The 16,796-nt window shown below is 36.2% G+C and overlaps 1 protein-coding gene across 1 annotated transcript; it reads left to right on the plus strand.

Moving 5' to 3' along the window:
- Positions 1-700: 700 nt before the first annotated feature.
- LOC121460838 (sulfotransferase family cytosolic 1B member 1-like) lies at positions 701-16,516 on the plus strand. The gene is made up of 8 exons (XM_041671482.1): positions 701-981; positions 1,579-1,707; positions 5,007-5,104; positions 6,180-6,306; positions 6,888-6,982; positions 13,369-13,549; positions 15,856-15,969; positions 16,156-16,516. Exons 1-8 carry the CDS (start codon positions 837-839, stop codon positions 16,185-16,187), a joined length of 921 nt encoding a protein of 306 aa, XP_041527416.1. The 5' UTR covers positions 701-836; the 3' UTR covers positions 16,188-16,516.
- The last annotated feature ends 280 nt before the right edge of the window (positions 16,517-16,796 follow it).

Below are 16,796 nucleotides of genomic sequence, written 5' to 3' on the forward strand. Positions count from 1 at the left end.
ATAATTAAAGTGATTTAAAATCATCCTTAAATTTTAAGGTGGGGAATTGCAGGGTCTCATTAAAATGTACATTCTCAGTCTATATGGGGACCTGAGGGTCCTGCATTTCCAACAAGATCTCAGAAGAGGTCAATGGCACAGGTACTTATACAGCATCCAGAATTTAGGTAGGATATGTTAGTTTACATTATAAATATAAAAAACAGTATTAAAAACTAAATTAAAAATTTAGAATTGGTTAATAAAAAGTAAATATCCACAATACCAAGAAGCTCAGTATAGCTGCAGTCTATATTTGCAGTTGTGGGCATACTCATATGTACACACAGAAATAACCACATTTGGGAGCATTCTGAATCATTCCCTTAAGAGTGGTGACAAAGAAACAACTCTTAGAAGAGGACACAACATATGAAGTCATATATGTCAAAATGTATGACACTAAAAGTCACAGTGGAACTAGAGTAACCCTAAAGAAAAATGAGCTGCAACTAAAATGCTGATATCTAACTATACATGCAGAATATTTAACATATTTCTGTAAAAATATGACTTAATTCACGGAAGCATAGGGCCCCTTCTCTTCAATGTTTCTGCTGGTGACCTTTGTCCTGGCGTCAGAGAGCCGAGTCCCATGCTTGCCAACATGTAGTATCAGTCCCACAAGATAACCTTTGTGTTTCTGTGTACAGTATGATAAAGTCAAAGTTCACTTTGTACTATAGTTTAGTGTCTGAAGCCGAGCATTCGTTAGACAGATTCTGACTTTTATTTGTTCTCCACGGGTTTGCTGCTAATAGGCAGTCTGTTCTGCATCTGTACAACCTGCTACAAAAATGGGTTCTCCAGAAGTTTGGAGGAAAGATATGAAGATGATCAATGGCTATCCTATGGTCTATGCTTTTGCACTCAATTGGGAAAGGATGGAAGAGTTCCAGGGCAGACCAGATGACATTGTGATATCCACATTCCCTAAATCAGGTGAGTTCTGTGTCCTAAAGAATGCAGGTCTAACCTTGACTTTTGTTTATAAGATTGTTTCAGATTTTATTTTATTTTATTAACTTTTTTTTTCATTTATTTTACACACCGACCATAGTTTCCCCTTCCTCCTCTGCTCCCATCTCCTTCCCCGGAGACTCCCACCTATCCCCCTCCCCATTTACTCCTCTTCTGCCTCATTCAGAAAGGGACAAACCTGCCAAGGTCTTAACAAAAGCATGGCACATCACGGTGAGGTAGGACCACCCTCCTCCCCCTGCATAAAAGCTGGGTAAGGAAATCCAGAATTAATCATATGCGTGTATGTATTTGTTTGTATCTGGGAAGCAAATGTGTGCGGGTGAGAGCTGGTATGGGCCAGAGGTACACATAGGCTTTAGACAGAGGAAAGAGAGGGGGCAAATGCTATTATAATATTGTGATCTCAAAAACTTCTATTTATTTAAAATGTCACAAAAATGTTTCATGTTTATATGTATGAGCTTCTTGATAAATCAATAAATAAAATCAAATAATATTGAAACAAAGAAACTAACTGATCACTGATTTTAAAAATTCTGTTTTTTTTTGTTACAGGTACTACTTGGATTAGTGAAATTGTTGACATGGTTCTAAATGATGGAGATACTGAAAAATGTAAGAGAGACGTCATTACTACTAAAATTCCAATGCTGGAACTGTATGAACCTGAACAAAATATATCAGGTAAAATTTAAATCTCCTGGTGGTTGTAATTTTGTAAGAGTATTCTCATCTAGCATAGTCCTATTTGTGATTCTAACTAAGAAAAAAGAAGAAAGAAAGAAAGAAAGAAAGGAAGGAAGGAAAAAGAAGAAACAGAGCATGAATATTTGTATAATTATAAAGGATTACTTACTGTGTTGTGAATTAACTATGAATTATTAGTAAAATATGCATATTCTCACCAAGGAATTACAGAAATGTTGTAACATTAAAAAGCAAATCAATTTGTAACATATTAGTTCTACTAGTCTTCCAAAGCCAAAGAACAAGACTGTATGAGACATATTCATAAGAAAGATTCCCTTAGATGTATGATCAGGGCTAGCTACAGTTAACGAAGGGCCAAAGATATGCATGGAAGGTGGGCAAACATAACCTAGGGGCATGAAGCATCTAAGTGTAAAGGGATTGATACAGTCAAGTCTTTAGGGTAATATAGGAACTAAAACAACAGTGAAGCAAGGGGTGGCAGAAGGTGCAAAGCAATTTGAAATCATATCCTGATGAATTAAATAAGCTATGGAATCGTAAAAGTTTCTTTTATTTTAAACAAGGTAGGGAAGATATTGAATTAAGAGTCACTGAGGTTTTTTTTGTTGTTGTTGCTGTTTAAAATACAAAATCGAGCTGGGCAGTGGTGGCTCACGCCTTTAATCCCAGCACTCAGGAGACAGAGGCAGGAGGATCTCTGTGAGTTCGAGGCCAGCCTGGTCTACAAGAGCTAGTTCCAGGACAGGAACCAAAAAGCTATGGAGAAACTCTGTCTCGAAAATAAAAAATAAAAAAAATACAAAATCTACCCTAGTTTCTCTGTGGGATTGAATTTAGGATGCTAGCAATATATTTTGAACTTATTGACTGACAGATTACCTGAGAAATTTGAAGAAAATGAAGAAAGAAGTGTAAGTTCAGAAGTTTTATTTAGGTCAACCAAATATGAAGCCAGGTATTTATTTGGAAACTTCAGAATTAAGAATTTTGTATAAGATTTTAGATTTCAGGTATTGAGAATTTTAAATAATCAGTTGAAAGATATTGATTCAGCAACTTTTAGTGTTACTGGCACTCGAAGGCAAGATTGTTGACCCAGAAAAATTGTAATACAGTATTAAAAATTGAAGGTTATCCACTTAAATTACCACTAGGAAGAGGTTTTGAAAGATGAGCTAACAAAAACTCATCAAGCTAAAAGGGAATGAAAAGCCTGGATCTAACATGCAAGTGTGAAAGTTCGCTTTTACTGAAGCTGCTGGGAACCTAGATAACACGGAACACACTAACTTGAGGTCAGCCCTTTCCGTGCTGCAATTTAATCCCTCCCATGCAGTGGAGACTGCTCATGGCAAGAAGGTTTATGTCCACCGGAAAGGGTCTATTGAACTTAGCTCATTGTCTAAAATTGAAGGGAAAATAATAGCTTGGAAATGAAGAGTGGTTTTAATGTCACAAAAATATAAAATGAAAAATTAATTAAACTAAAATCTGTAGGTGTCTGGGATTACTGGTGGGGCCAGGGTTAAAAATGGAGTCAATTGCCACAGAAAGATGAGTTGACGTTTAGCCAAGAGATAAATTATTAGAATTATTCTAGAGCCTAATCGTGAAATCTTCCTAGCAGTTGTATTCATGGATTTAAACCACTTCACTCAGAAAAATGACTACGAGACAGAGGAAAACAGGAAATCTTTTATGGGACTTGAGGCAAGAACAAAGAATTGCCATAGCGAAGGAAGACAGCCTTAGATTAACAGAGGGAAGTTTGCACCTCTAAAAGCTTACAATTTTCATTTTTGTGTACTGTGTAACATGGCTGTTGTGGCATTTCATTTGTATTTTAATAAACAAGCACATAAGCTCTTAGCCTCAGTTTTATAATCTTCTCTATTTCTGGGATCAAGGGCAGGCACCACTACTGCCTGGTTTCTATGGCAAACTAGTGTGGCTGCTGGGATTAAAGGTGTGTGTCATTGCTGCCTCGTCTGTAAGGCTGGCCAGTGTGGCTCTTTTACTTTTTTGATCCTCAGGCAAGACTTATTAAGATACAAATGAAATGCCTCTACATACTGTAGCTGCCAGTTTGGAGATATGAGATCCTTGATGGAATTTTAGGTTTCTGATTAATATCTTCAGATATTTGATTTTCACAACCTTATTTTTATTGTTATAAAGTGGTTGTACTTAATATTTAGTGTAGGCCATGGACTTCAATTAGCAAGATTTTCATTGGTAAATAGCATGTCATATTTCTGTTCTGAAGGAATTTCCATTCTATTAAATGTATATTGTAGAGCCAGCATAAGCAATAAGCATTGGAACACTCTGGAAATAAGCATATTTCTGCTTGTGAATAGTTTCCTATTTTTTTTTAAAAAAACAGTTTATTATGGACTTCTAAGAAGTCCAAGCTGGCCTTAAACTTAACATCTTCATGCCTCAGTCTCTTGAGTATTGGATTAAAGCTCCCAGTCACCTTTACAAAATACATGCCGTATTACATACAGATAAGTGTTATATAGAGCACTGGGACTGGATGTTGTATGATAAATTATAAACAGTTAAAACCGGTGATTGCTTGGAGTTGATTAAGCAGGTGTTTTGAAGAATGTATTCCTATGCTGAAAAATGGCAAGAGTCTGTAGTATTAGCAGATAATTTAGAGATTAGAGTTGCAGATGTGCTAAAACTCCAAGTTACCAAAGTCGTGTTTTAGTCCTTATTTTGCTAACAAAGAAAATGAAACTGACTCTTAAAAATTTAGAAATCTCTTCCTGAGTAAAATTATAGTAGAAATTTTAATACAGTGATGTAAATGTCAAAGTGCACACTGTTGCCTGTCTCCTAATACTACTTCCTGGAATTTTGAAAAACAAAACAAAACAAAATAAAAAACAGCCTGTAGTTATTTTGGAAATTATCTCCATTTAATATTGCTTCAACATGTCTGTAGAAAAATGTTTGGAAGACAGCAAGATAGCTTGGTAGGAAAAATCCCTGGCTGTACAGGTACGAGGACCTGGAACCCACATTACAGGAAAAGGATGGACTCTTGAAAGTTGTCTTCTGACTTTCACAATACTCTTGTATTGTGACACATGAACACATCTATCACACACACACACACACACACACACACACACTTCTCATGCACATGTACACACCCTCACACTAAAATAACATTTATAAATATTGGTGGGAAAGATGAAGAAATATGAGTTCCTTTCATACTCTGATCTTTCTCTGTCCTAAACTGAAAATTTCAGGTATTGAATTCTTAAAGACAACTCCATCGCCTCGGGTTATAAAGACACATCTACCTACTGATCTACTCCCGAAAAGTCTCTGGGAGAACAAATGCAAGGTACAAGCCTCCAGTTGAACTCTGTCCATTTATCTATTCCTGCTGTGAGAACTAGCAGTATGTATTGTGACCTAGAGAACTAAACTACACAAGGAAGTGCTTGATACTCTCCTCTTCTCTCTCCTGCCTTCCCCCTTCCCTCCTCCACTCTCTTCTTTCCTCTCCTCATCTCTCTTCTGGCTCCTTACTTTTACTCCTCTTCCCTTGTCACCTTCTGGTTTTGTTTTGTTTGTTTGTTTGAGACAGAATATCACTATATGTGCCATGCTGACCTTGAAATTGATATCACATTCCTGAGCTTTCTTTCCCAGCTGCCCAAGTACTACAATAATAGGAGTTTGCCACTATGAACGGTAAAGTGTTTTTTAATTAGTTTCAATTCATTAATATGAAATTTATGAGATTAAAAGTAACGTAATTCTCACACCAACACAATGCTGCTACTTTTATTCTTTTTCTGTGCCAGGATAATGTGGCCTTCAACAAAATTTCAGGCAAGAATATATACTCTTAACTGAAAGTTTGTGGTATTATTTAGTGAAATATTTGTGACCGAGTTTGTTTAGCAGGAAATTTTAAGTTCATCAATAGTTAATCATTTCTTTTTTTTTTTCTTGTTTTGTTTTGTTTTTCGAGACAGGGTTTCACTGTGGCTTTGGAGCCTGTCCTGGAACTAGCTCTGTAGACCAGGCTGGTCTCGAACTCACAGAGATCCGCCTGCCTCTGCCTCCCGAGTGCTGGGATTAAAGGCGTGCGCCACCATCGCCCGGCTTCATTTCTTAATTAGTAACTCTGCTATTAAAATTATCTAGTTTTTCTGATTTGACTTTATGTAAAGAATTTGGGTGTGGTATATAAAAATGAAGTGCAATTATCTTTATATACGAAGGTATTTTCTTTGTAAGCTACCCAAAACCTTAATAAGTTCATGAGAACAGTTAGAAGTCCTGATAGGTTAGCATTACGATCCATAACTTCCAGGAGAAGAACTGCTCTGCAATTTTATTTATTTATAAATATATTTATTTATTAATAATACCTCATTCCTTGCTTTCCTTTTTCCTCTCTCATGTAGATGATTTATATGGCTCGAAATGCCAAGGATGTTACTGTCTCGTATTATCATTTTGACTTAATGAATAATCTACACCCTGTTCCTTGCACCTGGGAAGAATATGTGCTGAAATTCCTAGATGGAAATGGTGAGTAGGCAGAAAACTTGGCTTTAAAATGTCGACTAGTTTTTATTTCAAATATTTCTATTTTAAATAACCTATCTTCCTTTATTTTGTTAAAAGTCAGAACATTCAAGTTTAATACTAACATATTAAATTCCAGTTTAGGAAAGTAACTACATTTAAGTGTTTACTATAAAATTTAACTTGAAAGTGTAATAATAATCAATGCCAAATGAAGACATTTTGTAATCTCTTCCCAGTGTTAAAAGTCCACTCTCAGTATTTATTCATCATTAGAGAGATGTGTTATACTTGCTGTATCAGTGATATTTATATTCACAATTGATACTTGATGTTATGTAAATCTTCAATAGGGTTCAACCTAACTCAGTGGTAGCCAATCTATTCTTACTTGAAATGTGCCTTTGCAATTTATGTTTTAAAAATTGATATATATATATGGCTAATTTTAACTTTTTGAAAATTGATCCTATATTGTCAGCCTCTTTGATTATCAAATTCTATAAAATGTCTTTGCAAATGGCTTATTAAAATTTTTTTGATATGGTAAACACTTATAGAGGTACCATTTTATTCTATTTTAGTGCCTTATGGTTCATGGTTCAATCACGTTAAGACTTGGTGGGAAAAGAAGAAAGATCATCCACTACTTTTCTTGTACTATGAAGATTTAAAACAGGTAACATAGTAGATGTTTATTCTGAATAATGTGCATACTGTGTCATGGAGAAACAATTAATATCTATTTTTCTAGCTAACATTAGAATTCAAATTAAAATGCCTTTTTTTCCCTATTACCCATACCTCTGCATGTCTATCAGACCAGTTACCACTTTGTGAAATCATTGATCTACATTTAGTTAACATGTGATTTCAACCATCCTTTTCCCTAAAATTCTCTTCTGGACTTACCAGGACAACATTTCTAAGACTTTGCACTTTGTATCTGTTTATACATCCATTTTTTTTTCTTTTCAATTGATCGCTATAATTTGATCTTCACTTCTTTGTTCTGCATTTCCTGAATATTTATTTGTATTTCCCATATATTCATCATTTTCTAAATGGAATTTCAGACCAACATTGGAATTAATTTAACATGTTCAAAAGAAAAAATGTTTAGTTCTCCAACCTCTCATCCTTTACAACTTGTATTTTCTTTTTACTATATCAACTTTATTTTTCCTTTTAGAATTCCAAGCCTTCAGTTAGGTTTAATGTTTAGTATTACAGTCTACCCTTTGCACACTCTGGACTTTGGATTCTGTCCATGCTTTGTTTGTTTTATCTTTCAAATGTTTCTCTTTCTTTACTTTTTCAATGTTGTGCCCATAGTCTGGACCTGCAAAAACCACCAAGAAATCAGATTCAGTGTAAAAGTAAAGAGCCTTTTTAATTATGAGTTAATTCAGTTCCTCTATTCATCCAACTCAGAGGGTGGCGTACGTGATACCATCAGACATATGGGGCCCTGTAGTAATAGGAGTGGCGGGGCTGCGTCCCCAGCACCCCAGCTGCCTGGCTAGCTTATGCCTGAAATAACAACACACAAACTGTATTCATTTAATCACTGCTTGGCCCATTTCTATGTAGCCTCTTCTAGGCTAATTCTCACATATTAATTTAGCCCATTTCTAATCATCTGTGTAGCGCCCCTAGGTGCAATTACCGGGAAGAATCTAGCCTATGTCCATCCTGGGTCGGAGCTTCATCGCGTGCATCTGCCTGGGAGCTGGGAGCATGGCATCTCTCTGAGGCGTCTGCTCCCCAGAGGAGAGCTGTCGAGTCTGAGCTCACTTCCTCTTCCTCACAGCGTTCTGCTCTGTTTACTCCTCCCACCTATCTTCTAACCAATGAGGGCCAAGCAGTTTCTTTTTATTTAACCAATGACCTTCCTCCATCATTTCCACTTTTTCGGTTTAAACAAAAAAAAAAAAAGGCTTTAACTTTAACATAGCAAAATTACATATAACGAAATAGTTATCAAGTAAAAGTTACAATAATCTTTATCATAACTAAGGAAAACTATAACTATAACTAACTATTCTTAACTCCATCAAAGAATCCAGAAAGATACAATACTACCTAAGCAAACAAGAAAAAAGCAACTTTTAAAACTCTAGAAATGACAGAGACATCTTGCTGCCTGGACAGTCACCCAAAGTTCCTCTGTACCGTTGGGGCATCCATCTTCAGCCTTCAGCCCATGGTATCCAGCAGACATTTCTATAAAGCAGGAAAATTCAAAGTCAGTTCAGTCACTATCTGTTGTGTCCTGCAGAATGTCTCACAGACTCTTTCATGAATTAGGAACCCCGAAAGATCATCTCACCTTAGGCAAGTTCAGTAATCCTCTCTCTGTGTCCAATTTATGCAATAGTCCAGGCAAGAGCAGTTTCTTGCCCAAATGGCTATCAAACTCCATAACGAGCCTCTTCGATGCCCATCTTCCTCTTGAAGTAGATTGGTGCTGCCAGGAGCAGAGTGTCTCATTGTCATGAAAAGTCCTAAGTTATTAAAACATTTAAAATGCCATATTCTATAATCTTTGAAAAATATGAAGAATGCCTATCTAAAATATATCTACGCACATCTAGAAAATATTAACTAACATGACTACAAACTTGACTATTATTTATGATTATTCATCAACAACCTATATTTCCTAATTATACATTACATTTTAATAATGAACTACACAATCACAATACCTTAATCAAGATCAGAAATACATATACATATAACAAAATTGACCGTAAATCTCTATCAATAAAGCAAAATCTATACTAATGCAAATTATTCATACCTATATCATATCCCCCTTTAAATGTAAAAGAACATTTATAAACATTTTCTGGGAATATGGGCGCAGTTATTTCTCTCCAAACTGCTTCCTGCTGAATGGGGACGTCGTTAATTAGGCCTTTCATGGTATAACCTGTGTGCTAGTTTCATCTCAGTTGGCAGTTGAACGAAGCAATTTTCTGAAGGTGTTCACACCAACCCTTCAGGAGGGCGTGGTCCATCATACCAAATCAGAATAGAAGAAATGAACAAAATAAGAAACTCCTTTCCAAAGCATCATGTCCTTAGATCCAAATTTCAAAGTCAAGGCATCAAAATATCTATGTTGGATTAGTTCAGAAGCATTTATAAATAAATATCTTTCAGCAGCTGTTGCTCTTTCCTCAGCATTCAAATAATTCAAAGAGAGCATAATAGCATACAGTATCAAAATTCTCTGTCTATTTTCCATCTTTGTGTGCTTTATTTTAACCTCTATTTTGTTTATTTTTACTTTTAACTTTTTGCTTTTTGAGACAGGTTTTCTGTATCATTGACCTGGAATAACTCTGTAGACCAGGCTGTCCTTGAACTCTCAGAGATCCCCCTGTCTCTGCCTCCCAGGCATTGGGATAAAAGGTGTATGCTACTACACCTTGAACTCACAGAGAACTGTTTGTCTCTGCCTTCTAGGCACTGGGATTAAAGGCACGTGCTACCACACCTTGAAGTCACAGAGGTCAATCTCCCTCTGCCTCCCAAGTGTTGGGATTAAAGGTGTGTACTACCACACACAACAACTCTCTTCCTTTTTTTGTTTTTTACTTTAAGAACTTTAACTTTTAGACTGCATATATTTTTAACACGCTGTAAATCATTTAAAAATTTTCTTTGTCTTTCACGCTCTCTTTACTGTATCTCTCTCTGTTTTTCTGACCACATGAGTCTTTAATTTACCAAGCAATCTCAGTAGGACTAAAGCCGTGGCTTTGAAGGCTGGATCCAGCCCATTCCTTAGCTTTCCAGCCTCATGGCTGAGGTACTGGCTGTAGCCATGTTTACTGCCACAACTCTATGGCATTTCAAGGTCCCTGCCAGCAAGTGAGATTCAGCAGCCTGTGCTTGCAAACCACACGAACCGCCTGCCTAAAAGAGTCAGAGTTTGCCCTGGCAGGACAGCCCAGAAAGCTGGCATTTTTTTTTTTTTTTTTTTTTGGTTTTTCGAGACAGGGTTTCTCTGTGGTTTTGGAGCCTGTCCTGGAACTAGCTCTTGTAGACCAGGCTGGTCTCGAACTCACAGAGATCTGCCTGCCTCTGCCTCCCGAGTGCTGGGATTAAAGGCGTGCGCCACCACCGTTTTTAAACGGCGCAGCTTTTTTCCTGCTACGGCTGAAAACCGAAAGCATATGTTCAGCTTTTCGTCAACACCATTTAAGTGTTTCGTGGCAGGACCTCTTAATGAGCTGCACTGTTTTGAGGCTAAAGCTGAGTCAGGAAGCCTCTCTTAGATGAGAGCGCTTGCTTGCCTCTAGCAAGCAGAGTGCCACAAATGCTTTAAAGCCAGAGTTCACGCTGGCAGCAAAGCCCCAAGAAGCTGCGCTTTAAAATGACACAGCGTTTTTTTCTGTTGCTGTTGCCGAATCAGGAAATCTCTCTACAGCACGCCACCAACAAACAGCAAAAATCTGTGTTAAACTCTCTCTCTCCCTTATTTTTAAGCCTTCTCAGGTTTTTTTAAGTGGGTTTAGTCCATCACGTCGGGCGCCAAATGAAGGCGTAAGTCACAGTGCCATACCAGTTTGGAATTATGATTAATAGGGTGGTATTTATTTAAAGGGAAAAAAACTTACAGAGCACTGTCCCAGGCAACAGCCCTCTATGCAACCAGGAAGGGAGTCTAGTTGCCAGCGGAGCAGGAAGTGAAGAGAGAGAGGAGAGGGAAGTGGCCACTTTTTTAAAGGGAGAGAGACCACGCCCCAATGGGCTGGTATCTCAGCAGCTATAGGCTGGAGGAGTGGGAGGACCTCCCGCAACAGGGCCCCTCATTTATTAGGGGTGGAGCAAGGGGCCGCATTTTGGGGTTTGTAAGTTTCATAATAACAGTCTCAGAATTGATGCACCTCCAGGCTTGGGAAACCCTTCCTGAACAGATTGGTCAGTTGCAACTGCTGAAAGGTATCTTTAACACATCAGAAGTTAACTGGCAGGTTCTAGATCTACTTCTCTGATGAGGTGAAATGCAGTAATCATAGCAACAGCCCCACTTCCCCATGGCCTCCAAGTATTGCAACCTTTCCACAGTTGCAGTTGACAAATCAGCTCAGGACAGCTTCCTCCAGTCCGGGGTACACCAATCTTGAGATTGTTACTATGCAACTAGCAGAATCCCAGATGTACTGCCCTTGGTCTACCCCCAATAAATGCCCCACCCCGCGGTGACTCAGAGTCTCTCCTACTCTTCCCACTGTGTTGAATGAATGGAGGACCTGAGTTACCTTGTAATTACAAAGACTCTTTGCTTTTGTATCGGATCTGGTCTCTTGGGGTTTTTTTAAGTCCAGACTCTAGGCATAACACCCAGTGAATTTATTTTAGAGTATAAACTTGCAATTCACACAGTCTCTATGAAATAGGTTTGTTCAATATTATTGCAATGTACTTTGCCGCTATTCTGGGTTATTCTACAAAACTTGAATAGTCCTGCTGACCCTCCCAAACCATTGAAAAATGTACAGAAATGTTTCTTTGTTTGTAAAGCTCCATATACACAATTTAGAACACTTTTCAATTCTCAAATCTGTGATGGAAACTAAAAAAAAAAAAAAAAAAAACTATCAATTTTAAAACTATACTTATAGTACCAAATACAGTGCTTAGGAGTTACACATAGATTGAACCTTTCATAACGTGATGACTTGTAGGCAGAGCAAGAGTAATAACCAAAATATCAGTCACAGTATGTCCAGTGAATGGTGACACGCTCTGAATGTGCTCTTGGAAAACTCCGGAGCATTTTTATATCTTGCCTCCGATCGTCTGAAATTTTCCACTATTTTCAGGTTGTAGTTAGTTTACAGCATAGAAGAGATCTGAATCACCCAAATTGGAGGGATAACCTCTACTATCTTTAGGAAGAGCTTCTGTCCTCTTTCTACTGATGTGATTTATTCAAAAAGACAAATTTTGGTTGATTCATGGGCCAGCCTAAGGAGCACTTGAGGAATATTCCAACACTTTTTAATACTCCTGAAATCTTCTATATATGTACTCTTAGCAGGAAGTATTTTGAAACATTTCAAAGTCCTGTATTAAGAATTTAAGCTGTTTGCTTTTACTGGGTGTTGATACCAACATCTCATCACCACATTAGATGTTACATTTTAATAAATTCTAATCATATCTTTCAATTTTAGTTTCAATCTAATTTTTCAAAATATTTTTGAAATGTCAATGAAAATTTAATTGCCTGATTGAAAGCTATACATATTAAGCTCATGCTATGTTAATAAACTAAAATGAGGTGATTGATTTTGGTTAATTTTTATTATTGTGTTTTCTGTCTGTCTGTCCGTCTGTCTGTCTGTCTATATGTGAATGCACATGCTCTCAGAGCCCAGTGGGGTCTGGTCCCTGGAAGCTGGAGTTAAAGGCTGTGGTGTACTACTCTTATGTGGGGACTGGAAACCAAAGGAGTCCCCTGAAAGAGCAGTGTGTGCTCGTTCTTTCTTTAGTGTGTTGAATTAGTGTCTTTCTGTGTAGCACAGCAGACTGTGAATTTGTGTGTTTTTTTATTTTCTTTATATTAACACCTCACATGCTTTTTAAAATTCATTTTACATATCACCACAGATTTCCCCTTCTTCCTTTCTTCCTCAACCCATCCCTATCCACTCCTCAGAAAGGGTAAGGCCTCCCATGGGGAGACAATAAAGCCTGGCACATTCAATGCTGGCAGGACCAACCACACCCCCTTTCCCACATCAAGACTGACCAGAACATCCCATCAAGTGAAATGGGTTTAAAGTCAGTCATGCAGTAGGAATAGATCCTGGTTCAACTGCCAGAAGTCCCATAAACAGACCAGGCAAGAAAACTTTTACCCACGTGCAAAGGGTCTGGTTCCTAGACCTTGAATTTGTAATGTTTCATCCTCAAACTTCTGCATACACATATGCAAACTCAAGAATAATAATGTAATTATAAATGCTACATCACTTTGTAAATTATATGAGTGGTTTACATGTTTGTTATTTCCTTGCATTTATCATCTCACTCCTGAAGAACCCAAAGGAAGAAATCAAAAAGGTTGCCAGCTTTCTAGGCAAGACCTTGGATGAGAAGACCTTGGACAAGATTATCCATCACACCTCTTTTGAAATGATGAAGGACAACCCCATGGTCAATTATACTCATCTGCCCTCATCAATGATGGATCACAGCAAATCCCCTTTCATGCGAAAAGGTAAAATTTTGTTGAATGTAATTCCCACCTTTACTTTCTTGTGAAGAATCAGTTCTATGATTTCTACTGCTTTATGTAACTTCTTTAAGTTTCAGTTCTTCATAGGAAATCAATAAAACCAAAAACATATATAGTCAAAAGTCACTTTATTAGGATCATCCTTGCAAAGAAAAATAATGTACCCAGTTACTAAAGGTTTAATACTTTCTTCTTATTTACTATTCTAAATACAATTGATTTTCATAATTATCATGCAATATCGTGAACTATCATGTTTATTATTCTACTGCATTCTATAAATTGGCATAGACACTCTTCTTTCCTCATTGGTCGCTTATCTAGTAAGATGCAACTTCCTTAAAGCCCCATATAACTTAAAAAATTGTCAATTTTTATGTAGACAATTCATCAAAAAGAAGTTTCTTTTCCTTATGGGAAATTTTCCCTTTTTACAGATACTATCTGAATTACAAGAAGGAGAATACAAATTTAACTTAGAAGAATATGGAATTTACTATTGAAATTCTTGGTTTGCTATGAAGCAAATCATGCGTATTATGATTTCTTATACATAGTCCATTTCAATAATAATAAATTAACACATAATAAATTAATTTAAAAATTTAGTTGTTTAACTTTTTACTAATGCCAACTACTATTTTGATTAATGTTTATTGAAATAAATATAGAGGAAAGGGACTTTCTTTAATGCTGGTATATAAGAATAACTCCAGGAATGTGTTTGGACATTGAAATACAATTAAAAAAATTTGAAAATCATTATATTATGACATTTTAATAAAAGTTCTAATCTTGTCAAAATAACAAGTTGTTTTAGTGTTAAATTTATCTGAAAAACACTACATTTGGCTCCAAAGACAATGTCTACTATAACAGAATAAAGAAATATGTTGTTGTTGTTATTATTATTATTATTATTTGGAGCAGAATGACTAATGTATATGCATACACAATTATATTTATACAAAGTTTACCTGATAGAACTTGAAAAGCAATTCCTTTTGTTGAAGCAGGCAAATTCAGCTATGTCACAGAAGGTAATTCCCCAAGGTGTTTAGCTCATGCCATATGAAAATGGATGAGATCTTTCATGACAGCTTAAAGATTGATGAGTAAAGAAAATGAGCTTCGTGTCTGGATTTGATGTTTTGTGCAGCATCATCATGAAAGACTACTACATGTTAACAAGATTGTGAAGTCTTTACATCTGCTGTAGAGGAAGAAAAAACATGTCCTGTGGTTAGACCAAGTTCTGTTTAAATTTGTGACATCAAATACATCAACTAGCTAGCAAAAGTTCTACTCACATCATTGACAAAATACATAAAACAATAACACATATCATATAAAATTTGGGGAAACACTACATGAAATGATATCTAACAATTTAGAAAAATTTCTAACCATAAATTAGACACATACATATATATGTATACACACATTATATAAATATTGGTAGCGATTGTAATTCATTTGTTTATTCATTCACTCATTTAAAAGACAGATTTGCATGTTTATCTAGTAATTCACATATAGTACAGGCTCCTCATGAATACCTACATGAGGCAATTTTTCTTTCAAAGTCATATGTTTGTTTCAAGACAGCTCTAGAGCTTTATAGGTTTGGCTTTAATGTTATTCTCACCTAAAATATAAATAAAGTATAAATTTTGTGAATTAGGGGAAAAGTGTCTTCTAATGATCACAGGATTCTCCTTTGTAAATTCCAGGAAGAGAAACTCCTCTGTTTCCCATTTGAGAGCTCTTTTGGATGATGGACAGTTCTTTGTGCAGATATTATGACTGAGAAAATAAAGTGTTGTCTTACTGCTGAAGATTGTGCAGGACAGTTAGGAAAAGTACAAGATCTTCCTTATGAAGCAGTATATTCCCTGAGAATTTAGATAAGAAAATTATCTGTCTCAAAATAACTCTTAAAATATGAACTCCATGCTTATTTATAAGCTTGTTTACCCATGATAATAATTAAATTTTAAATAGCATTTTGAAATAATCAGTATTTATTTAATATGAGATTAACTTTAAAGATCCACCAGACAAAATTAATTTCAAGACAAATATATGCATATACACCTTTTACCATTGTTACAAATTAGAATAAAACTGATAACATTTTTCATCATTTTTATAATAGAAATTATTTTTGAAGCCAAATGCTGTGTATTTCAAATTCATTTCTCAAGTACTCAGTCTTTCCCTTGATGAATATTAGCTTTCCTTTTGTAATTTATATTTTATTCTTTCATGCATTCTTGTTATTTTAGGTACTATTGGTGACTGGAAAAATTACTTCACAGTGGCCCAAAATGAGATATTTGATGCCGTCTATGAGAAGGAAATGTCTGGAACAACACTTAAGTTCTGCACAGAGATCCAAAGTAATTAAGCTGAAACTTGAATATATGATTTCTTAAAATAGTAACTTGGCCGGGAAGTCAAATGGATTTGTGAAGGGAAATAAATGTGCTTTTTAAACACTGATTAAATATGTCCTACTAATGCCTCAGAAAGTAATATTTCATATTATCTAGAGCTAAGGGTCTTTGTTATGTTATTTTTCAAAGGTTGTTGCTGCAAATTCCTAAGTGACTACTGAATTGGAGGAATAGCATTTTTGAAAAACAACATGGACTTGTTTCAGGTCATGAAACTTGCATTCTTGTTCCTGATAACATTGCACAGACGACTGCACTTTCCCACGTGATCCTCCTTGTCATAGTATGTAGGATTATACCACCCTTGCTATAGACACAACTTGCATGGTTGCACATGGACTGCATTTTTCCACACTTGCCCTGCCTTCTAGATCCTGAATATCTGATCCAGAACACTGTGGTCAATGGCTATAATGGCTTCTCATGCTGTTGACTCATTACTCATCTTTCTGCCATAGGCCTATTTGGATAGCACAGATCATGTCCCAAATAAAATAACTTAGATTTTGAAAATGGTTTTCTGTACTTTATCAAATTTCTAAGTGTCCAAAGGCTGGAGAGGTGGCTCAGAGGTTAAGAATATGGATTGCTCTTCCAAAGGTCCTGAGTTCAATTCCCAGCAAATACATGGTGGCTCACAACGGTCTGTAATGAGATCTGGTGCTCTCTTCTGGTACAGGCACACATGTGGGCAGAACACTGTATACAAAGTAAATAAATCTTAAGAAAAAAAGACTAAAAAAAATGAAAAACTTACATCATTATGTTTA

The sequence above is a fragment of the Microtus oregoni genome, unplaced genomic scaffold (genome assembly GCF_018167655.1).
Source record: "Microtus oregoni isolate MIOR12 unplaced genomic scaffold, Mior012 000021F_ref0000039, whole genome shotgun sequence".
NCBI lineage: Eukaryota > Metazoa > Chordata > Mammalia > Rodentia > Cricetidae > Microtus > Microtus oregoni.

Bases quoted from the DNA above. Each gene is read 5' to 3' on its own strand.
- LOC121460838 (XM_041671482.1), top strand. From the start codon at position 837: ATGGGTTCTCCAGAAGTTTGGAGGAAAGATATGAAGATGATCAATGGC. The intron at 6,307-6,887 runs GTGAGTAGGCAG...ATTCTATTTTAG, and splicing joins GAAATTCCTAGATGGAAATG to TGCCTTATGGTTCATGGTTC. The intron at 15,970-16,155 runs GTAATTAAGCTG...TATTTTTCAAAG, and splicing joins GTTCTGCACAGAGATCCAAA to GTTGTTGCTGCAAATTCCTA.